The 23,719-nt window shown below is 42.7% G+C and overlaps 1 protein-coding gene across 1 annotated transcript in view; it reads left to right on the forward strand.

The window, feature by feature from the left end:
* Positions 1–10,744, forward strand: part of SLC2A9 (solute carrier family 2 member 9) — a 593,533-nt gene extending 582,789 nt beyond the window's left edge. The window contains exon 13 of the mRNA XM_077477785.1: positions 9,754–10,744. Within this exon, the coding sequence (XP_077333911.1) occupies positions 9,754–10,026 (273 nt within the window). The 3' untranslated portion in view covers positions 10,027–10,744. The remainder of the gene's footprint in view (positions 1–9,753) is intronic.
* The last annotated feature ends 12,975 nt before the right edge of the window (positions 10,745–23,719 follow it).

Raw genomic sequence — 23,719 nt, forward strand, 5'->3', positions numbered from 1 at the left:
TTCTGTAAGATGTGTTCAAGAGGAAAATTATCAAAATACAAATGAGAAGCAAAAAAGAGCAAAGTATATAAAGCCTAATAAAGCAATGTAAACAGACATGAGGCTTTAGAATAAATGGGTAACAAGGTGTCAAGTTGGTAAGAGAGTCACATTCAACTAGGCTTGCTCTGTAATGTTGACATTCAATTGGCTACCCCAGTTCATATAATTGTTGGGAACAGAACTTGACATTTGTTGCATTGTCATAAAATGTGTCAAGACAGTTGATTGTCCAAGAACATGACAGGGGTATAAAAGTCTACAGAGAAAGCAGGAAACAATGCCAACTGATAATAATGCAGCACGGGCAGAGAGCACAAAAAGGTATCAGGTAACACGATTTCTGGCAGGATCACCAGATTTTTGCACTTATCGAACACATACAACAGTAACATCTAACAGGCCAAAAGGAAGTAAATAAAAGAAGTTCAGAGCATCTTGTAGTTTAAAGAGGCTGTGCCAACAAATAAATAAATGCAAGTAAAAAGACAGAAAATACAAGTATTTAAAATGCCTACATGCATTTAACCTCTTCCCGTCCGGGCCAATTTTGGCACTTCACTCTTACATATAAAAATCATAATTTTTTTTCCTATAAAATTACTCAAAACCCCCAAAAATTATATAGATTTATTTAGCAGAGACCCTAGGGAAAAGAATGGCGGTCATTGTAACTTTTTATGTCACACGGTATTCGTGCAGCGATTTTTCAAGCGATTTTTTTTGGAAAAAAAAAAGTTTTTGTGAATTAAAAAAAAAAAAAAAACAGTAAAGTTAGCCCATTTTTTTGTATAATGTGAAAGATGATGTTACGCCGAGTAAATAGATACCTAATATATCACATTTTAAAATTGTGGAATGGCGCCAAACTTCAGTACTTAAAAATCTCCATAGGCAACACTTTAAAGTTTATTACAGGTTACATGTTTAGAGTTACAGAGGAGATCTCAGACTAAAATTGTTACTCTCGCTCTGTGGCGATGCTTCACATGTGTGATTTGAACGCTGTTTACATATGTTGGCGTGACTTACATTTTACGTTTCTGTGCCGAGCACGCGGGGACGGGGATACTTTAACTTTTTGAGTTTTTTATTCTTTATTTGACTTAAATTTTAGATTTTTTTACATTTTCTCTTTTAAAAAAATATTTTTGATAACTTTTATTCCTATTACAAGGAATGTAAACATCCCTTGTAATAGGAATAGGGTCCTCTTTATGGAGAGATGTAGGGTCAATAAGAAATCTCTATGTGCAGCTTCCGACAACTTTGTTTGGATACAACTATGTTGGTGTCCCTTGTTAATTTTACATTGTATTTTTAAAATGTAACTGCCTAATCCCAAACTGCCATTTGAAGTAAAACACATAGCCAAGTATTATTCTCCACAATTTTTTTATTGTGCATTAAAAAACAAATAAAGTTAGACATGCTCTCTGCCAATAGAATTTAACCAAAAAGTGCATTCTATGCATTCAAAAAATATAGAAAATATACCAAATTAAATCAATTATTATTCAACCAAAAAATAAAATAAAAGCCTCATGCATGTGTCCTGCTTCCTGATATAGGGGGTCAACAATGCCAAGAGTTGGTGAAAGCAGGGGTCCGTCATCCGGAGATAATTTCAAAAATCATCTCGATTATTCTCCTGGAGCTCCCGCAGCAAATGCATATGACATAATTGGTCACGATTAAAAAAGCAACCAATTTTTTGTCCAAGAATTCCTCCTCTTCCTGTTCCTGGACTGGACTTGGGTCAAAGCAATAACTCCAAGGCCAATAATAAATAACACGTTATCTCCTCTGATTCCACAACATGGCTGGTTGACGAACGGGCGTTCAGAAACTAACTGAAAGGCTCGAAATGAAAAGTGCAAATCAACACTCATCAAACTTCTACTAACACAAAATTAGCAGAAGGAGCCCAAAGGGTGGTGCTAAAGAGCTGAAAAACAACGTAGTATATCACTACGTTCATGTTTGTTGGCCGACAATTCCTTGCCGTTTGTATGCAAGACAAGTTCCTGGCTAATGCCCTTCAGACAAAAAGTCAGAGGTTTTGTCTGCTGAAAATCTGATTGTGTGTACGAGGCTTTATTTGTGATTGCCTACTTTGCGTTACTACACTTTACACTTTGGCTGTCCATACATAATACATTACTCTTGTACAATTTTCCTTTAGATTTACCAACATCATCAAACCTAAACACTTTCATTTTGTATGCAATCAGGCAGGCCCTTGAACTGTATAGCTGAAGGTAAATCTGAAGGAAATTGAACAGAAAAAAATGTAATTTATGGCCAGCTTTTACATTTCACAGCAGGGAGCCATGCATGTATGGGCTGCTTTAGTAGAGGAACCCATACAGCATACTGTATATCTCTGTTATATGATAATGAAATGGCTACCAGTAAAATGTGTGCAATATTTACAATCCGAATGTTTGTAGGATTTGTCATTGTTCCGAGAGTACACTTTCAGCCCTGGGCAATAAACATTTATGTCCTTCAATAACCTCCTAGTAACACTTGTGACCCTGTGTGCAAGAGCAATTTATTTGATATTTATGTATTGCATAGAATTGTTTCAAAGATTCCTCGAGGCGCTGTCATGTTAATTATTGTCTCAAGACACTGTGCTAATGACCTCTGTGATTATTTAATCTAAGGTTTGCCATTCTCTCTGCCAAATTTATTTTGCACCAGTACAATTGTTAGCAGGCAGGTGATGGGGTCAAATCGTTTTTTGTTTTAATATCAATTTGTTCTATATATTTGGAATAGAAAGAGAAGGAACGGTGGCATTACAAAGATATGAGAACAGTCTTAAATGGTTATTTTATATAGAGATAGATAGATAGATAGATAGATAGATAGATAGATAGATAGATAGATAGATAGATAGATAGATAGATAGATAGTTAATTTAATTTGTTATTACCAAATAAAAAATGGAAAACAATTTTTTTCTTAGATTTTTGTGTTATTAAGGTTTTCTTCTTTCACTTCTCAAAACAGATGATTACCCTATGTACCTCATTTTTTTTCTTTAAATAAGAAAAAAAAATACTAACAACTGCCATATATAGCAGTTTGACAGCCTCAGGCTCTGTTCCTGTGAGCTGTGTGGAGGGGGGGGGGTCCCTTTCCTCCAATCGGCTCTCAGAGCTCGCTTAACTTCAGCTCCCTGGCTCTTGCTTTTCAGAGTTGAAAGATCCTGTGTAAATTCTGCACTTCAAATGGATGTGATGTTTGTGAATACACAGGTACAATTTATGTGGGAGGATTTGTTTCCTCTCTGTCAGTCACTTTAGTGGGTCTATGTAAAAGTTTAAAACTGCTTTAACTTGGTGCATTAGGAAAGTACTACTGAGTTTCATCATTCAATCATGATCATCATCATCAAGAGAAAATATAATTTTTTTTGTTTGTTTGTTTTTTCTTACTTTCCTTGCACGTGATTGGGTATTATTTGCAAAGAAAAACCTCCCAAACAGCTTGTTTGCCTTTAGCAAATTATATACCCCTATATACTTTATCCTTTAGTGAATATTTCACTAGCCTCAGAAATCCACTTAAACTTTTGCTGTTTTGCTAAATTGTACTAGTTAAATTTGAAGGGCTGTACATACACTATATAAAAATATAGATGGTGTTGCGCTCCACACCAAATGAATTAAATCTAATAACACAATTACTAAATAATCGCATAAAATCTTGAAAACACACTCATGTGATTAAAATTAAAATCACGAAATAATCGCATAAAATCTTGAAAACGTGCTCATGCGATTAAAAATTCCATTAATTCTAAGATAAATACCAGGTGAATAATACAGTGCTTGAAATAAAACTATTTCCTACTAATATTCATAAAATGAAGAAGCTAAAATGATCTATACAATCGTGATAAAGTGACAAAAAAAGAAACGCAAATCTTAAAATTGTCAAAAGAATCGTGACATCAAACAAATCTGTGTCAGTCCATGAAAGTGCATCCAAGTGCCAACATATGTGCCAAAAAAAAAAAAAAAAAAAAAAAAATTATATATGATAATAAATACACAATAAAAATATATAAAAACGGTGTGTGAAAAAAATAAAAAAATAAAAAATAAAAAATAAAAAAATATTATTATCGCAGAGTATAAAAGATAATAGTCCAGCAAACGTGATAAAAAATGTCTCTAAAAAAGTATAAAAAAGCTAAATCATAAAGTTCATGCAGGAAATGAAATAAATCCACGCTGTGCTATGTGAAGAAATTAATCCTATGAACAACCCCGGGATGATTCCACCAGTGATTTTGCAGCTCCTTAAACGTGGGTGCTCACACACTGAGTGCAGTGGGTACCTTACCTCACTGCTGTCAGTAAGACAGCAATATGCTCCAGTGCAACGGTTGTGTCCTCAAATGGGGTGTATATCCTCAGTGGGTGTAGGGAAACTTCAAAACTTTGCGGTGTATATCCTAAATGTAGTATGGGCGCCCCCAAAACCTTTTCCTCCAGATATTCCGCAAGGGATCGCAAGTCAGACCCAAGAAAGAAAGAAGGGGGGCTCCAATGGTGAAGTACGTTCACACAAATACTTTATTATAAAAAGGAACTAAGTCCTGGGTACTCACATTTATGCAGTAAAAATCAAACGTTTTTTTCACTAACAGACAACGAACGGCTTCCTCGTTCGTACCCCGGACGTCACTTCCGGTATCCTCCTCTTTCTTTCTTGGGTCTGACTTGCGATCCCTTGCGGAATATCTGGAGGAAAAGGTTTTGGGGGCGCCCATACTACATTTAGGATATACACCGCAAAGTTTTGAAGTTTCCCTACACCCACTGAGGATATACACCCCATTTGAGGACACAACCGTTGCACTGGAGCATATTGCTGTCTTACTGACAGCAGTGAGGTAAGGTACCCACTGCACTCAGTGTGTGAGCACCCACGTTTAAGGAGCTGCAAAATCACTGGTGGAATCATACCGGGGTTGTTCATAGGATTAATTTCTTCACATAGCACAGCGTGGATTTATTTCATTTCCTGCATGAACTTTATGATTTAGCTTTTTTATACTTTTTTAGAGACATTTTTTATCACGTTTGCTGGACTATTATCTTTTATACTCTGCGATAATAATTTTTTATTTTTTTTTTTTTTTTTTTCACACACCGTTTTATATATTTTTATTGTGTATTTATTATCATATATAATTTTTTTTTTTTTTTTTTGGCACATATGTTGGCACTTGGATGCACTTTCATGGACTGACACAGATTTGTTTGATGTCACGATTCTTTTGACAATTTTAAGATTTGCGTTTCTTTTTTTGTCACTTTATCACGATTGTATAGATCATTTTAGCTTCTTCATTTTATGAATATTAGTAGGAAATAGTTTTATTTCAAGCACTGTATTATTCACCTGGTATTTATCTTAGAATTAATGGAATTTTTAATCGCATGAGCACGTTTTCAAGATTTTATGCGATTATTTAGTGATTTTAATTTTAATCACATGAGTGCGTTTTCAAGATTTTATGCGATTATTTAGTAATTGTGTTATTAGATTTAATTCATTTGGTGTGGAGCGCAACACCATCTATATTTTTATTTACTGTCACTTTGAGGGGAGGGTTTGCACCTCTGTCGGTGTTTTTTGCTGCAACCACACCAACCTGCTCTAACTTTACCACTATAGCGCGAGGATAACCTACCATTACTGTACATACACTATATTACCAGAGGAATTGGGAAGCCTACCTTTACACATACATGAACTTGGCATCCCAGTCTTAGTCCGTAGGGTTCAATACTGAGTTGGCCCACCCTTTGCAGCTATAACAGCTTCAACTCTTCTGGGAAGGCTGTCCCCAAAGTTTAGGAGTGTGTCTATGGGAATGTTTGACCATTCTTCCAGAAGTGCATTTGTGAGGTCAGGCACTGATGTTGGACAAGAAGGCCTGGCTTGCAGTCTCCACTCTAATTCATCCTAAAGGTGTTCTATCCGGTTGAGGTCAGAACTCTGTGCAGGCCATGTTGAAACAGGAAGGGGCTATCCCCAAACTGTTCCTACAAAGTTGGGAGCATGAAATTGTCCAAAGTGTCTTTGTATGCTGACGCCTTAGGAACCTTAGGAGTTCCATTCACTGGAACTAAGGGGCCAAGACTGTGACAGACCTCACCTGGACACAGGCTTTTTGAGAGGACTGAATGCGAGCCTCTTGCGGACTGATTATGGGCCCAGGATTTTAAGGGGCACAGGGTGAATGAGAATCCCACTATAATCTGTGCTAGTCAGATTCAATGCTGTATATATGTATATATAATGTGTGTTGCCTCATGCTTTTGGGACACACACTGTCAGATGCTAATGTCATGAACTCCAGCCACCTGTCTGTTGGCTTGTATAATGTAAATGGGTCTAGTCTGGCTTGTAATAGTATTCCACACATTGTTGTTTGGGCTAATTAACCCTGTGTTGATGTTTATGGTAATGTTTATTGAATTGTTAGTGAGCTAGGAGCCGAAAAGTCTTATCCCTCAGTCAACTAGTCTGAGTGTTGATTTAGATAATTAGCTCATGCAAATTAGGTAAGGTTTTAGTCTTCTACTGTATTATAAATACTTGGCATTTTGGTTCTAATAAATCAGTCCAGGTTGAGCAGCTAAGCAAGTGTCATCTTGTTGTGTGCTTGTGAGCGGTTGTAATATCTGATATCTACATTCAGACTTAGGAAGCCGTATACTGACGGAAGCACTCAATCGGAGTGTGGGATTGGTTCCGTCACATTGGTGGCAAGCAGTGGGTTGCTTCCTGCAGTCTGGGACATCCAAACCTCCACTGGGATCCAAGATCAGGATAGCATACTTAAGTCACCCCAGCGGAGATATGGACCTGGCATCAGAGTTCTCGGGGGGCTGCTGTGGATCGTCCTTTCAGCATACACCAGGACTGTGTCTGAGGATGAATACCTGGAGCTCAGGCAGCGGATTCGGGTGGAGCTCTGGATTGGAGCCCTCCAGCTCGCTGGTATAAAGCAGGGCAAGTGCTTTCCAACCCAAGAGCAACGGGCCAGTGACCAACGGGCATTGCGGATGGCATTCCTGGGAGATCGACCACAGGAGCAATGGGTGACTGAGTTGGACAGGCTGGTCCAGCAGGCGATAGAGCTGGACAATCATTACCGGGCTCTGCAATCGCACACAGAGCAGGGATAATTAGAGGAGACAAGAGAATACTCTCTGGAGGAATATGACTTTGGAGGCCCTGGATTGCTGTGGGAGAGCCCTACAGATCGTTTTGTGTTTGCCGAAGAAGGGGAACCTACCCTTGAGGACTTACGAGAATATGGAGAGGCTATGCTCGGTCTTGCAGGGGTCTCAGAGCTTAAACCTGATCTGGACCATTTGTTAAGGAAGGAACAGAATCTGAAAAGGGCATACAGGAAACTGCTAGAACACGTTCAGCAGCATGCCAGAGAATCGGCAGTGGAAACTCCGGAGATTGTCGTCCCCAAACCTGAAGTTCTGACAACAGGGCAGATTTCTGCTAATTTCTGCCCAGCACCCACAGTGGCTTTGGCCTTCTTGAGAGAAGAGGTAGTCAGCCTTTCTCCCAAAACACTGACAGGGACATGTGATTTTCTGCCAGCAGCATCTATGGAGTTGCAACAAACTTCTCCAGCTGAAGATCTGGTAACTGAACAGAGGGTCCAAGACCTCTGTCCCACACTTTTAGCAATTCCAGAGACTGGGGATTTAATAGACGTTTCTGTAGAGGAGGAACCACCTAGCAAACCCCCAGGAGTGTTGGAAACCGGACAGAGGGTCCAAGACCTCTGCCACACACCTGCAGCACTTCTGGAGGCCGAAGGTGAGGGGATGGCAGTCTATTACGAGCTGAAGATCAGGATCCAAGGAGAGAATGCAGTCGTCACCTCACAACTGCAGCGTGATCTGTTGTCAGTGGATGGGCCTGTGGTCTCCACTAACAGAACACCAGTAGAAGTGCTAGCAACCGGACAGAGTGCTACCAACCTCTGCCCAGCACCGGCAACAACTGTGGAGTTCCAGGGAGCTGGGGCAGTCAGCCTCTCTCCCCAACAGTTAGCTGGAGCAGATGATGTAGAGAAGCTCCTACACCCTGCTGAACTGTTGGCAACGGAACAGAGCGCTGCTGGCCTCTGCCCACAACAAACAGAGGACAGATTTTCTGTAAAGATGGATGGGACTTCAGTCTCCACCTGTATACCCCAGGGATTCTGGGCAGTAGGCCCAGATGCCCAACAGCATGGCGGACTGAGCCCAACCACCCTGTCTTCTCTCCAGTGGCTGAAAGGATTCCAGGGAGAAGGGGCGGTCCACACCTCTCCCCAGCATCAGGCATGTTCTCTGAGAGAGGCAGAGGTTGGCTGGGTGAGGAATACTCTGTTTGGGACAATTTGTTTGGGGTACTGTGTGGATACAAGCATTAGAGGACTGGAACCCCTGACTAACTTCGGAGTCAACCCATCTGGGGGCTCCTCCTGTGTTAGTCTCCTGCCGAAAGGGGAGATGTGTGACAGACCTAGTCGGGACACGGGCTTTTTGAGAGGACTGAATGCGAGCCTCTTGCAGACTGATTATGGGCCCTGGATTTTAAGGGGCACAGGGTGAATGAGAACCCCACTATAATCTGTGCTAGTCAGATTCAATGCTGTATATATGTACATATAATGTGTGTTGCCTCATGCTGTTGGGACACACACTGTCAGATGCTAATGTCATGAACTCCAGCCACCTGTCTGTTGGCTTGTATAATGTAAATGAGTCTAGTCTGGCTTGTAATAGTATTCCACACATTGTTGTTTGGGCTAATTAACCCTGTGTTGATGTTTATGGTAATGTTTATTGAATTATTTGTGAGCTAGGAGCCAAAAAGTCTTATCCCTCAGTCAACTAGTCTGAGTGTTGATTTAGATAATTAGCTCATGCTAATTAGGTTAGGTTTTAGTCTTCTACTGTATCATAAATACTTGGCATTTTGGTTCTAATAAATCAGTCCAGGTTGAGCAGCTAAGCAAGTGTCATCTTGTTTTGTGCTTGTGAGCGGTTGGAATATCTGATATCTATATTCAGACTTAGGAAGCGGTATACTAACAGAAGCACTCAATCAGAGTGTGAGATTGGTTCCCTCCCAAAGACCAACCCCTGAAAAAAAAACACACCATATCCCCCCCCCTTCCACCAAATGATTATGACCAGTGCACAAAGCAAGGTCCATAAAGACATGTCTGAGCAAGTTTGGGGCGGAGGAACTTCACTGGTCTGCACAGAATCCTGACCTCAACCTGACAGAAAACCTTTGGGATGCATTAGAGTGGGGACTGCGAGCCAGGCCTTCTCGTGAGCATATGACCTCACATATACGCTTCTGGAAGTATGGTCAAACATTCCCATAGACACTCCTAAACCTTGTGGACAGCCTTCCCAGATGAGCTGAAGCTGTTATAGCTGCAAAGGGTGGGCCAACTCAATATTGAACCCTACGGACTAAGACTGGAATGCCATTAAAGTTCATGTACATGTAAAGGCAAGTGTCCCAATACGTTTGGTAATATACAGTATGGGTATTGGTGCCCAACACAGGACTACAATAAACCTATGTGAAATATATATATATATGATATTCCACGTTACCTACTGTATCTCATATTTCTTGTCTCCATAGGACGGCTTGGACAATTACTGTTTCGTGGTCTTTGCTTCGATCAGCTTGGTTGGTGCCCTCTACCTCTATTTCGTTTTACCTGAAACGAAAAACAAAACATTTAGTGAAATTGACCAAGCTTTTGCCAAAATGAATAAAACATCTTCAGCATTCAAAGAGTCAGAGAAATATTCAAGTCCAGAGGAGACTGTTGAACAGACTGAGAATACTAAAGCTCACACAGATAATGCTGACCACAACAGTATGGAGATGGAATACATAAACCAGTTGTGAAGTGTATGTGAGGAGGCTCTCTACTCTAAATTTACAACTCCCATCACTAGCCTACTGATTGGTGGCAGTGTATTGGCAGCTATGTACTGTCCTTTTCTTATAATTACTACAAATTCATCATAAATTACATATTATGATTTTTATAACCTGTGCCAAACCTTCTATAAAGTGTCACTAACCTTTTCACTGCAGGGTAAAATAACAGGGTCACTCAAGTCATCTACTACTGGGCACCAGATACTCACCATTTATTCTCTACCTTGCTGCTCTGTTCATATTCAAATGATAACTCTAACAGGATTGAAGGTTATATAGTCATACACTCTAATAATGTGCTCTCTGGCTTAGCGTATTCTCTCCTCCCAAGACCTCCTGCTCTCTAGCTCCCTTGTCTCCAGGATTTCTCCAGAGTCTCTCCCTTCTCTACCTAATGATTGGAATTTTACTTTCTCCATCAGCTCATTCCCCCATAGTTATTACCTTTTGTATCATTTGATCCTACTCTACAGATTGTAAGCTCTCAAGATCAAGGGCCCACTAACCTTTTTGTATTGAATTGTATTGTAACTGTACTACCTCCCTTACTTTGTAAAGTGCTGTGCAAACTATTGGCACTATACTATGCAAATCCTGTTTAAAAAAAATAAAAATAATAATAATTCATAACAGGTACATTGTAATGCATGGAAAAATCTGCAATTAAAACACATCAACACTGTCCTGTACTATCTAATACATAATTTGAATGCAGCATTCTAGATCTTTCAAAAGATCTGTTTACATCAGATTCAAAAGATCTGTTTACATCAAATCAAGTTCCATACAAGGCTGGTAACATATGATTATAAAAAACAATGTGCAGTAGTTTGTTTTTTTATAACCATATGTTGCCAGCCTTGTATGGACCTTTTTTGGGTTGTCGACCTGATGTTTTAGAAAAAACCCTCTATACATTGTTATGCCCTGTACACACGATCGGAAAAGGTCCGATCAGATTATGTTGTCGGAAAATCCGATCGTGTGTGGGCTCTATTGGACTTTTTCCATTGGAAATCCCTACTGAAAAAGTTTGAGAGCTGGATCTAAAATTTTCTGACAACAAAATCCGAACTGACTTTTTCCAATCGTTTCTAGAGAATACAAAGTGCCACGCCTGCTCAGATTAAATTAGGAGACCAAAGCTATTGGCTACTAGCCTTTACATAATCCCGTCGTATGCAACGAACATCACCTCGTTCCGAACGATTGGATTTTCCGACAACTTTATCTGACTGTGTGTATGCAAGACAATTTTGGCACAAAATCCATCGGAAAAAATCCGATGGACCGACCGTGTGTACAGGGCATTACACTATGGGGGTTATTTACGAAAGGCAAATCCACTTTGCACTGCAAGTACACTTGAAAAGTGCACTTAAAGTCCACTTGGAAGTGCAGTCGCTGTAAATCTAAGGGGTACATCTGAAATGAGGGGAAACTCTGCTGATTTTATCATCCAATCATGTAACAAGCTAAAATGCTGTTTTTTATTGTCCCCTCCAATCTACAGTGACTGCACTTTCAAGTGCACTTGTAGTGCAAAGTGGATTTGCCTTCAGTAAATAACCCCCATGTGTGATTTTTATGTTTTTATACCCATCTTTATGGATCACCAAGTTCACATTTGATGTGGATCACTGCATCTTATGGAGCTCATTTTCTGACAGTGGACCCCCTCTGTCGATATCGGAAGTGGCCCATTCATAGATCATCAACTTTGCATGCTGAATCCTGTTGAGGTATTCCTCGTGAATGCCTGTTTGACTCCTATGCTGTATAGTATATGAGTCCACCAAGTCTGGTAAGCTTACCACCTTATTCTTTGTTTATACAAAAGATTCAGTTTGACTTCTCCGGGAGGAGTGTGAGAGACTTTTCCCTACACAAGATTCACCTTTGAGCTGCATTCTCTTGTTTATTCAAGAACTATTTTAAGTTTTTGATTCATTCGCTTTTGGAACATTCACCTTGAGTTTATTTTGTTCATACACAACATATATTGTTATATTAATTTATATGATATTGTTGCTTCTGGTTTATCTTTTTTGATGTTTATATTTTTGGTCACTAACAATTTTTGTCACCATTTTGAGCTCCACAATTATTTTATTTTTATTTGTACTTACCTTTTATGTCTAGTGGAGATGTTGGCAGCTTATTAGATTCATGCAGAATTTTTCTATTCTTAAAGCCACTTTAAGCAATGCATTGTAGTTCGATTCTAATTTCTGAGGCAAAAAAGCAAATATATTTCCCAGTAGTTCATGATTCGACCCAAATGTGAATCCCAGAGATCTGCCTTGAACCCGAGGTTATACAAATCTTATCCCTTCTCAGAATATACAGCATTCTACAACTTTTGGAAGTTGCCGGAGATTTAAACCACCTGACAATTTGTGCCTCTAGGGCTGTGCAGGTGATATCTCCACAGTAGGCATCCAGGTATACAACCTGTCACACTAAAAGAATGCTGGAAACTCGATTGCTTCTTCTTAATTCTTTATTGAGCACAAACAGCAGTGCAGCATCAAAACGCTGTCATGGCCAGGTTAATTATTATATTTATTATGTATAATTTAACAGAAGGAGTGATTTTCCCAAGTAGGTAGAAGCAAACCAAGAAACTATAAGATCATAAGAAGATCGCCAGTGACTAAGTATCTATCTATAACTATCATTTCTAAGATACTTTAATAACTTGTCATGTGGTGGGTGGGGCTTAGGCTTCTGTGGGCGGGACAAGTGAAACTGCACTCAGTAATACCTGAACTCGGGCTGGAAGCTGCGGTCATGTGACAGTCAAAATTAAGACAGGTCTCCCCTACTTAGAAGCGTGTTAAAGTGATTGTAAAGCTTTCATTATTTAAAAAATAAATAAAATAAAATAAAAAACATGTCATACTTGCCTCCACTGTGCAGCTCGTTTTGCACAGAGTGGCTCATATTCTGGGGTCCCTCTGCGGCTCTCACAGCTCCAGCTCCATTAGATAACCCCCTAGGAGAAGCGCTCTCCTGGGGGGGTTACCTTGCGGGCACGCTCCCGAGTCCATCATTCAACGTCCATAACCACTGAATGTATGACTCTGCCCCGGGCGCCCGCATTATTGGATTTGATTGACAGCAGCTGGAGCCAATGGCTGCGCGCTATCAATATACCCAATCAAGAGCTGAGAATCCTGGGCAGAGGGACAGCGTGTCCCCGCCAGGTGAAGTTCCAGGGATCAGTTAAGTAAAACGGGGGGGGGCTGGGGGGGCTGGTCACTGCCAGGCGGTTTTTTCCCCTTAATGCATAGGATGCATTAAGGGGAAAAAACACAAAGGTTTACAACCCCTTTAATTCACTTCAATGGCCAAAATAAGTGAATACTGGCTAACTAAATCAATGAACACCCAAGGGTTTGATGCGCCTAAACGCGCTTGCAAAAACACAGTTTAAAGTGGATGTAAACCCAATTCATGAAATTTGAGCTGGGCACATATATCTGCAGTGTTCTCTTATCTCTCTTCAAAGCACTAAGTCACCTAGCTTTCTCCTGCTCCGTTCTGTTATCAGCATGATATCTTCTGACAAGTTGCCAGCTGGAAATTTGTGTAGTGGGAGGTTGCTATAAATAGATTAGCAGAGAACTGGACTATCCACAAAACAGCTCTGCATGTCTCTGCCCATCTCTACCTATGTGGAGTGGGATGTGTGCCTTTCCTCCAATCAGCTGTCTTGGCTGTATGTCCAGACTTCACACTCAGTGCTGAACAGGAAGAGAAAATCTGTAATGCCCCGTACACACGAGCGGACTTAAGTCCGACAGACTTCCAAAGGAGTTCCGTCGGAGTTCTGCTGGAATTCCGACGGAGTTCTGACAGACTTTTCGGCCGAACGGACTTGGCCACACACAATCACACTAAACTCAGACGGATTCGAACGTGATGACGTACGACTGGACTCGAATAAGGAAGTTCATAGCCAGTAGCCAATAGCTGCCCTAGCGTCGGTTTTAGTCCGTCGGAGTAGCATACACACGAGCGGAGTTTTCGAAGGGGACCGGGTCCGGCGGAGTTCCGTCGGGAAAATTTGAAGCATGCTTCATTTCTAAAGTCCGTCAGACTTTGGCGAATCAAAAGTCCGTTGCAGCCCACACACGATCGGATAGTCTGACGGACTCGGTCCTTCGGACTTTGGATGTTGAAAAGTCCGCTCGTGTGTACGGTGCATAACACTATTTGAACTTTCTAAAGAATATATAAAGCTGAAAACAGCAGATATACATGTAAAACGTATGTAGGGTGATTTATTTCATCCCTGTGTATCATCTGAGGCTATTCACTTCACTGGATATATGTGAGGGTTTTCTTCCACTTTAAGGCACTTTTTTTTCCAATTCTTTATTTGGATTTTCATTTCAGTTAGACATGTTTTTGATGCTGCTTTTCTCCTGCCGGGAGAAAAGTGTTTAGAAATGCTGGACAGTGTGCATAATGCCCTGTACACACAACCGGTTTCCCCGTTGGACGCACAACATGTACGACGGGACTAGAAAACTGAAGTTCAATAGCCAGTAGCCAATAGCTTCCGTCTCATACTTTCTTCAGAGCATGCGTTGTTTTTGGTCTGTTGGAACAGCATACAAACAAGCAGTTTTCCAGATAGGAATTGGTTCCGTCTAAAATATTTAGAACATGTTTTATTTCCAGGTCCGTCAGAATTTTCGACTTAAAAAGTCCAATGGGGCATACACACAATTGGAATATATGATGAAAAGCTCCTGTCTGACTTTTTCTGTCGGACATTCCGCTCGTTTGTACGCGGCATAAGGCATAAAAGTGCAAGGCAGCAAATGACAGCTCACGTCTTCAAGCACCTGTAGAATGAGCACAGGATTAAACTTTTAGCGCTAAAAACTTTTTAGTATTAACACTATACAATTTATGATGATACCAAAACATCAATGAATTACATTGTACTACTTTTCTGATCTTTATTACATTCAAGAGTTGTAAAAAATCATGCTTTGTTTTTTTATGTCTATGTATTTTTCAGTATGCATTATTGAAACATTCAATATGTTCCTTTTTTCTATTAGAAATATACTACAGGTATGTGGCATTTTCACACATTTTCCTAGTTCACTGGTACAGATATAATGTAATTGAAGTGAAAAACCTACATAATACTGTATATTTAACCTTTTAATTTTTTTTGTTTTGGCGTGGAAGGGGATTAGGAGATCAGTTATATTTTAATTGCTTACAACACAATCTCCAGCGCTTGGGGGCTTAGTCAGTAAGCATGTGGTGTGACCAACCCTTTGGGTTTGTATGGAATGTCACTGGTCATGCTGCCCTCCTCAGAACAATGGGTATCCTTAGAGCTGAAACATATAGGGCGGCACAGTGGTGTAGTGGTGTAGTGGTGTAGTGGTTAGCACTCTTGCCGAGCAATAAAAAAAGTCGCTGGTTAAAATCCCAACCACGGCATTACCTGCCTGGAGTTTGCATGTTCTCACTGTGCCTGCGTGGGTTTCCTCCGGGTACTCTGGTTTCCTTCCACACTCCAAAAACATGCAGGTAGGTTAATTGGCTTCTGTCCAAAATTGGCCCTAGTATATCAATGGGGACCTTGGATTGTGGGCTCCTTGAGGGTAGGGACTGATGTGAGTGTGCAATGTACAGGGATAGGGACAATTGTAGACACTCACTCAGGTTGAACTGGATGGACTGGTGTCTTTATTCAACCTTACTAACTATGTAACTATAGATAGAAGAAAGGAGGGTGCACCGACCTTGTGCATTACCAAATATAAAAAGTATAACAGCAATGATCATACTCACATACAGACATGATAAAAAATCGTGTCAATGCTCCAGAAAATTAGACCATGTCTCTAAAATCTGCAACCTGGACCTGATGTTAGGGAGGAGCAGATGGCTTATGCGTTTTCAAGGGAGGACTCGCTTCCTCAGAGCCAAAGTGGTGAATGACTGTCCTCCTCTAGTTACCTCTATATATACACACATTCATGTGTCTAAGTATACGCCTACTGGATCTTACCATGTCCATTCAAATGGGCCCCACCCACCATGTGGAGTAATCAGAAGTGTGTACCAGCATTCAGTATCTTACTACCAACTGCTGCCACAGCGGAAGTGTCCCCAGCCCATGGACAGGAAGCAGCAGCGCCACACAAGTGCACCAAGTTACCACCAACATATACATCATTATATCAGTGTCATATTGTAATGAATCATGACCTGTTAGTGCAGGTAAATCGACCCCATAGAGACTAAACCCTATTGGGTATAATGCAATGGAGGGGGTGACCCTTGGGTGGAGACTGCTACTGTGGCGATTTTTGCAATACAAATTGATTACAGTGATGTCATCGATGTGCAGCAGCTGCCCTTTCTCTTCAGTCCATTTGGTTTGTGGACAGCTGCATTTACCCATAGCACCCGATGTTCTGGCCACAGTGAGAAGGTCCAGCCTTAAAGCAGAGGAAGAAGTTTTATTTTCATTAAAGTGTTACAACACTTAAAAAATTATTTCTATTGATTGCTGTAATGTAGGTTGACAAAATACTTATAGATCTTTCTGCCTATCAATTTGCATTGTTAGCAGTGAAACATCTCTCGGGTGGCATCCTTTTAGGTAAACTACAACTGTGCTTTTGTGTGGACAGAAAATAAATAAGTGTCAGGAATAGGAGCTCAGTCTCATTGCAGTACAAGCTGAGAGGCAGAGTACAAATCCCTATACTAAATTATCAAATGTAGCTTCAGGCTACCGATAACCATTCCTTTCCTCCTGATGCTACATGTAGGTTAGTCATTTTGTGTGAAGACTGGGGAGGGGGGAATAAAGTGTTTCTATGCTAGCTATAGCATTATGTATTTGATTTTGAAATAATGTTTTTAAATGTTACCACTGACAATAGTTGTATTAAATAATCACCTGAGGCATTTCTACTGGGATTGGACTAGAATTTTATTCTAACATGATACTTATTCCACCGTAAAGAACAAGGATGGCTCATTATATTCTGCGGCTTCTGAGTATGTAGGATGTTGGAATAGAAGATCTACTGTACAGATTCAAAGGCTCTACAGCTCTCCCTAAGCCTTTATCAGAGGTCTGTCAGCAGGGGTGTTGCTAGATCTGCAAAAGATCTGGGGCTAGAGCCCATAGCAGTGGTCACCAACCTTTCTGCATGCCCTCGGGAGGGGGGGGGGGACCAGTGGTAAGCAATTTGTCACGGGCGATGGCTGGTGTTGGCGCTTCAATCATCATGGCTGTCAGAGAACTCACAGTGGCTTATTCATATTCCGCTAATGCCAATGGACATTGCCAGAGAACTCACAGTGCTAATGCCCGTCTCTATGCAGCAGTGGCTAATTCCCATTCTGCTAATGCCAATGGCCATGCGCAGTGTCCCCAACAGAGGCGAACGAGTCCCGGAACGCGTGCGCACGCGCTCACCAATACGGACGTGTGTGCGCACTCACACACCAATGTGAACGTGTGTGCGCACTCGTGCACACACATTCACGTCCACCAATTGTCTTCAACTTGTTCCTGAGTTCCTGATTACTGTTTGACCTGTTACCTTGCTCTGACTGTTCGCCCGTTCAGCGAAGCCAGAACTCTGTGGGCCGTTCGCGCCATATTTGTGTGGCACTCACGGGCCCACATGCACTGCACCATCGCAGTGCATTGCTGGCTCATAATTGGCCAAGCATGCACTGTGACCCCGCATGCTTGGTCAATCACAGTGCCGGCAGCAAGGAGAGCCATAATTGGCCACAGGCAGGATATATATATAAGGCCACCAGTGCGGCGGCCTTGTGTAGTGTGTTGCAGCGGTCAATGAAAGAGGACGATAGACAGTATAGGCGATAACAGTGTCTTTACTGCTTGGGAACCTAGCGCTGTTACAGTGGGTGTTGTGTGCCTCCTGCACAGTATACACCCAAAGCTACCCTTCATTACTGGTGTTCTATTTCTGCAATACAGGCATTTGCAGCCGTTAAAGTGGGTGTTGTGTGCCTCCTGTACAGTATACACCCGAAGCTACCCTTTATTACTAATGTTCTGTTTCTGTAATACAGGCATCTGCATCAGTTACAGTGGGTGTTGTGTGCCTCCTGCACAGTATACACCTGGAGCTACCCTTTAATACTGGTGCTCTGTTTCTGTAATACAGGCATCTGCATCAGTTACAGTGGGTTTTGTGTGCCTCCTGCACATTATACACCTGAAGATACCCCTTATTGCTGGTGTTCTGTTTCTGTAATATAGCCATCTGCAGCATTTAAAGTGGGTGCTGTGTGCTTCCTGCAGAGTATACACCTGAAGCTACCCTTTATTGCTGATGTTCTGTTTCTGCAATACAGGCATCTGCAGCAGTTAAAGTAAGTGTTGTGTGCCTCCTGCACGGTATACACCTGAAGCTACCCTTTATTAGTGCTGTTCTGTTTCTGTAATACAGGCATCTGCAGAAGTTAGAGTGGGTGTTGTGTTCCTCCTACACAGTATATATCTGAAGATACCCCTTATTGCTGGTGTTCTGTTTCTGTAATACAGGCGTCTGCAGCAATTACAGTGGGTGTTGTGTGCCTCCTGCACAGTATACACCTGAAGCTACCCCTTATTGCTGGTGTTGTTCTGTTTCTGTAACACAGGCATTCAGCTGCAGTAATTACAGTCGGTGTACTGTGTCATCTGCTCAGTGTGCACCTAAAGCTACCCAATTGCTGGTTTTCCCATCTCCCTGCAGGCCAATACTATGTCTGGAAGGCCAACAAGGAGAGGCAGACAGTCACGAGCCAATAAAAGAGGGCAAGCAGGCTCTGTGTCTAGAGACAACAGTGCTGGTTGTGGACGCAGTACATCATCATCAGCACGTGGCCATGGGACACGCTTGTCCTTATTTTTGGCAGCTAGACGTGTTGAGCCGCATCATGCTGGAGACTTGGTAAAGTGGATGAGACTTGGTAAAGTGGATGACCAAGACCTCCTCATCCTCCTCATGCTCCCTCCCCCAGGCTCAGGGTACTAGCAAAGTAGCTGCCAACGCGTCCTCTTCCCTTGTCTCAATGTCATCAGTCACTCCTTCCCTAGACCCACCATGTCCTCCTGAGGAGTCCCCCGAACTGTTTGAGCACAGTGTTGGGTACATGCTCCAGGAAGATGCCTAGTGTTTTGAAGGCTCTGATGATGATACCCAGTTAGAGGAAGGCAGTAGCATGAGCGCAGAGAGAGGGGATGCTCAAGAAGGAGAGCAATCTGGCAGTCATATTCCATCAGCTGCAGCATACTGCCAGGTTTGCTCCAGTGATGAAGAGGGAGGGATGATGAGGTCACTGACTCCACGTGGGTGCCTGATAGGAGAGAGGAGGACATGGACAGGGACATTACCTATGCAGGACAAGGCGCAGTAGTGTTGGAGGTTGTTTCGCCACCACGCCTCCAAAATGCTACTACTGGTTGTGACACACCTCTCTCCTCCACCCCCTCCTCTTCTTCTTGCTCCATGGCCTCTTCCATTGCTTTGTCCTCGGAACCAGTGGTGCTCCGTAGGCATTAAAGGGGGTATACAAGTACGCAGGAAAAAAGATGCCATGCCGTGCTTGAGCTGGTTTGTTTGGGGGACAGGAGCCAAACTGGGGCAGATATTTTGTCAGCTCTGCAGGGACAGGCCGAGAGGTGGTTGACGCTACGCCAGCTTAAGCCAGGAATGGTGGTTTGCGACAATGGCACCAACCTCCTCTCCGGCTTACAGGATGTCCTGAGGCAGGCCAAAAAAGTCTGTGTGCATTTCTGCCTATCATATAATGCCAGTGCTCGGCTGGCTGAGCTCCAAAAGGAGTTGAACCTGCCCAAGAACCGTCTTATATGTGACAACTCAACGTTGGCCATGCTGCAGCAGCTGCACATGCAGCAGAGGGCCATCAATGAGTATCTGTGCGACTACGGCACCAGGACAGGGTCAGGGGAGCTAATTTTTTTGCACCACGCCAGTGGGGCATGATGCATGCACTGTCCTGTCACCATTTGAGGAGGCCACAAGGATGGTGAGCAGTGACAGTGCATGCAACAGTGACACTGTACCTCTTGTTCACCTGTTGGAGCATATGCTGTGTGGAATAATGGACAGGGCACTTGAGGCAGAACAGAGGCTGTAAGAGGAAGACTTCCTTGCCTCTCAAGGCCCCCTTTATCCAGCCAGTGTTCCTGCTGTCCCACCCTTTACACAGGAAGAGGACGAGGAGGTGGAGGAGGATTTTGTTAGCATGGAGGTGGAGCCTGGCACTCAGCAGCAGCAGTCTTTTAGGGATGATTTACAGACCCAAGAAACTCGTGGACTTGTACGTGGCTGGGAAGAGGTGGCTGCAGATCATGTTGTCCTTAGTGACCCAGAGGACTCCGGACCGAATGCCTCAGCTAACCTACGCTGCATGACCTCCCTGATCCTGCAAAGCCTGCAGAAGGATCCTCGTATTCTTCGGATCAAGGAGAGGGACCATTACTGGCTGGCCACTCTTCTTGATCCACGGTGCAAGGGTAAGGTTGTGGACCTTATCTTGCCATCACAGAGGGAGCAGAGGATGAGACATCATCGGGAGGCCTTGCTGAAAGGTCTGTGCAATGCGTTCCCAGAGACTGGGAGGCTACAAACTCCTGGTCCTGGACAATGTGTTGCTGAGGCATCGGTCAGAAGGAGCGGTGAAGAAGGTGACCGTCTGACCGATGCGTTCAGACAATTTTTTAGTCCGCAGCCCCAAGGTATGATCGGTTCCAGCAACCATCGCCAGCGTCTGATTTACATGGTGCAGGAATACCTAGGGGCAAGGTCAGACTTGGACACCTTTCCCACCGAAAATCCTCTGGCTTACTGGGTCTTGAGGATGGATCACTGGCCAGAGCTTGCACAGTATGCAATTGAGCTACTGGCCTGTCCTGCATCCAGCGTTCTTTCGGAACGCACCTTCAGTGCTGCTGGTGGCTTTGTTACCAATCACAGGGTGCGCCTGTCCACCGACTCAGTTGATAGACTGACCTTCATAAAGATGAATCAGTCTTGGATCACCCATAGCTACCAAGCACCTGAAGCTGATGTAACCGAATAATTTTTTTTTGACATATCACATCCCTTCAAGACTGCCTATGCTGATGCTGAGTGACTGTCCTGTTATGTTGATTGTCTATCCTCTTCCTCCTCCGCTGATATGTTGGAAGAACATTTTTGGTTCTGGGTGATGCCACCAGCCCAATTTTTCAGCCCCTGTTTAACAGGGGCTTTAAATTACAATTTTTGATGCAATGCTTTGCAGCAGGGCTCATTCCTGCACTACAACTAGAGTATATGGGAGAGGTTGCAGTGTCGTGGCACCAGCACCAGTGCCTAAGGCCCAATTTTTCTGCCCCTGTTTAACAGGGGAGTTTAATTACAATTTTTGATGCAATGCTTTGCAGCAGGGCTCATTTCTGCACTACAACTAGAGTATATGGGAGAGGTTGCAGTGTCGTGGCACCAGCACCAGTTCCTAAGGCCCAATTTTTCAGCCCCTGTTTAACAGGGGCGTTTAATTACAATTTTTGATGCAATGTTTTGCAGCAGGGCTCATTCCTGCACTACAACTAGAGTATATGGGAGAGGTTGCAGTGTCGTGGCACCAGCACCAGTGCCTAAGGCCCAATGTTTCTACCACTGTTCAACAATGGCATGTAATTACAATTCTTGATATAATCGTTCACAGCAGGGCGCTCCAGCGCCCACCAAGAGTCACTTTGAGGGCTTACAATGTTGTGGCAACACCAACACCTTGTTCTGCCATTTCTGCAGAGCATATAGGGCAGGCCCCTACTTTCAAACATTCAACTTACAAACGTCTCCTACTTGCAAACGTAAGGAGACAACAGGAAGTGAGATGAAAAAAGATGGACTGCAAAACTTATACAGGGGTGATAACCCTTCCCTATGTTTTCCAAAAAGCTTAAAAATAGATTTTTTGACTGGAGCGACACTTTATAAATTACAAACAGATTCTACTTAACACAACAAATCTACACAGTCCCTGTCTTGTTTGCACTGCCTGTATACTGCTGTTCTCAGTATATAGGGCCTGGGGGCCTCACGTCTTTCCTTTTTTTAATATGGGTACGGGGTTCCCCTTAATATCCGTACAAGACCCAAAGGTGCTGTAATGGGCACTTCACATGTGGCACTTCACAGGCATACTATAGACACCCCCCAGGCATGATATTTAAAGGAATATTTCACTTTTTTTTTCACTTTAATCGTCATTAAATTCAGTGCTCCCGCCAAAACGGCCATTTTTAAAAACATTTTAGACATTGACCCATGTCCCCTGGGGCAGGAGCCAGGTCCCCAAACCCTTTTTAGGACAGTATCTTGCATATTAGCCATTAAAATTAGCACTTTTTATTTCGAATGTTCGAGTCCCATAGACTTAAATGGGGTTCTAAAGTTCGTACGAATTTTCGGTCCGTTCGAAAGTTCTGGTGCGAACCGAACCGGGGGGTGTTCGGCTCATCCCTAGTTATGGTAGGGACCATACTTGTAGTCTATGAATTTATAGAATAAGAGACAGAGACTATACTCACTTCCAAAGACTTTCCAGCATATAGAGGCATTGCGGAGATACATTGATGTGCAGTTTTGAAGAAGGAAGTCATGCCATCAATGAAATACATGGCTACTTCTTCTGTGGCCTATAAACAAAAAAAAAATAACATTAGAGAGGGTGTCCTCTATGTGTTCTCCTGTATATGTGTGATGGTGAGATTACTACGTGTTCTCCTGTATATGTGAGATGGTGAGATCTCTACGTGTTCTCCTGTATATGTGTGATGGTGAGATCTCTACTTGTTCTCCTGTATATGTGTGATGGTGAGATCTCTACGTGTTCTCCTGTATATGTGTGATGGTGAGATCTCTACGTGTTCTCCTGTATATGTGTGATGGGGAGATGTCTACGTGTTCTCCTGTATATGTGTGATGGTGAGATCTCTACATCTTCTTCTTTATATGTGTGATGGTGAGATCTCTACTTGTTCTCCTGTATATGTGTGATGGTGAAATCTCCACGTGTTCTCCTGTATATGTGTGATGGTTAGATCTCTTTGTGTTCTCCTGTATATGTGTGATAGGGAGATGTCTATGTGTTCTCCTGTATATGTATGATGGTAAGATCTCTACATCTTCTTCTGTATATGTGTGATTTGAGATCTCTACACGTTATCCTGTATATGTGTGATGGGGAGATGTCTACGTGTTCTCCTGTGTATGTGTAATGCTGAGATCTCTACGTGTTCTCCTGTATATGTGTGATGTAGGGATGAGCTTCGTGTTCGAGTCGAACATACGTTCGACTCGAACATCGGCTGTTCGTCCGTTCGGCGAAGTCCGAACATTTTGGTCCGTTCGCACCAAATGCGATGGCGCAGTGCATTGCTGGCTCTTGATTGGCCAAGCATGCACTGTCACCCCATATGCTTGGCCAATCGCAGCGCCAGCAGCGAGGAGAGCCATGATTGGCCACAGGCAGGATGCCTGTGGCCAATCATAGCTCAGGCTGTGTAGTGCACGCCCCACACTATATAAGGCCGCCAGCGCGGCGGCCTTGTGTAGTGTGTTGG

Source organism: Lithobates pipiens, unplaced genomic scaffold (genome assembly GCF_037356315.1).
Source record: "Lithobates pipiens isolate NorthernLeopardFrog02 unplaced genomic scaffold, aLitPip1_a1.2 Scaffold_13, whole genome shotgun sequence".
Classification (NCBI taxonomy): Eukaryota; Metazoa; Chordata; class Amphibia; order Anura; family Ranidae; genus Lithobates; species Lithobates pipiens.